Source organism: Pteropus alecto, unplaced genomic scaffold (genome assembly GCF_000325575.1).
Source record: "Pteropus alecto unplaced genomic scaffold, ASM32557v1 scaffold98, whole genome shotgun sequence".
NCBI lineage: Eukaryota > Metazoa > Chordata > Mammalia > Chiroptera > Pteropodidae > Pteropus > Pteropus alecto.
This window is the reverse complement of record NW_006443570.1, coordinates 181,476-182,233: the sequence shown is the minus strand read 5'-3', so window position 1 is coordinate 182,233 and position 758 is coordinate 181,476. Positions and strand designations below refer to the sequence as shown.

Below are 758 nucleotides of genomic sequence, written 5' to 3'. Positions count from 1 at the left end.
AATGAATTAATCAGTGCATTCACAGATGATTATTTTCTGGCCCTGAGCTGTGGAGCCCTACAGGAAGAGGGTTTGACCTCCCAAACCAGAGGCATTTCCTGAGCCCTAATGCCGTCAAAAAAGGCCCAGCAAGGTAACAGTACCCAGTACAATGGAACTCACTATCTTCTAAATTAATAACTTAAAACTTGAATAGCTAGAGTACCAAAACTTCTTTCTGTCTCAAATAAAGGCAGTTGCAGACTTAGGAAATCAGACTTCTTTGCAAGAACCATGGCAATTTAGACTCTGTCCTATGTCTCTGGCTGGGTTTCAGAGCCAGGAGGGCAGCCCTGGGCACTGTCAAGCGGCATGCAAAAGTTAATAATTGGCCCTGCCCAGTACAGATCTGATCAGGCTGTTTTTGTGTGCCTCTTTTTCTATTTTACGTAAATCAGCCTGAATGTGTTTGCATCAACCTACTGATGATGCACTTTTGATCAATAAATTTTAGACAAAAGTGGTTTTTGAGTCCAAAGATCAGGGCTGGGTTGATCTGCAGTCTGGTTACAGGGTGTATAAAACAGGCAAGGCGCAGACTGATAGCAGAGCAATCACCACTAAGTCTGAAATAACTACAAGGGCTTAGCCGACGGCTTCCAGAGCGGCCAGGGAGCGAGGATGGAGGAAGGAATGAATGTTCTCCATGACTTTGGGATCCAGTCAACGCGCTATCTCCAGGTGAATTACCAGGACTCCCAGGACTGGTTCATCTTGGT

The 758-nt window shown here is 45.3% G+C and overlaps 1 protein-coding gene across 2 annotated transcripts in view; it reads left to right on the top strand.

The window, feature by feature from the left end:
• Positions 1–586: 586 nt before the first annotated feature.
• G6PC (glucose-6-phosphatase catalytic subunit) overlaps positions 587–758 on the top strand; it is a 6,157-nt gene continuing 5,985 nt past the window's right edge. Inside the window, exon 1 of one of the 2 annotated variants that reach the window (XM_006924572.1) lies at positions 587–758. This exon is cut by the window's right edge and continues 129 nt beyond it. In XM_006924572.1, the coding sequence (XP_006924634.1) occupies positions 661–758 (98 nt within the window). In that variant the 5' untranslated portion in view covers positions 587–660. The other variant, XM_015599166.1, reaches the window with a different exon arrangement.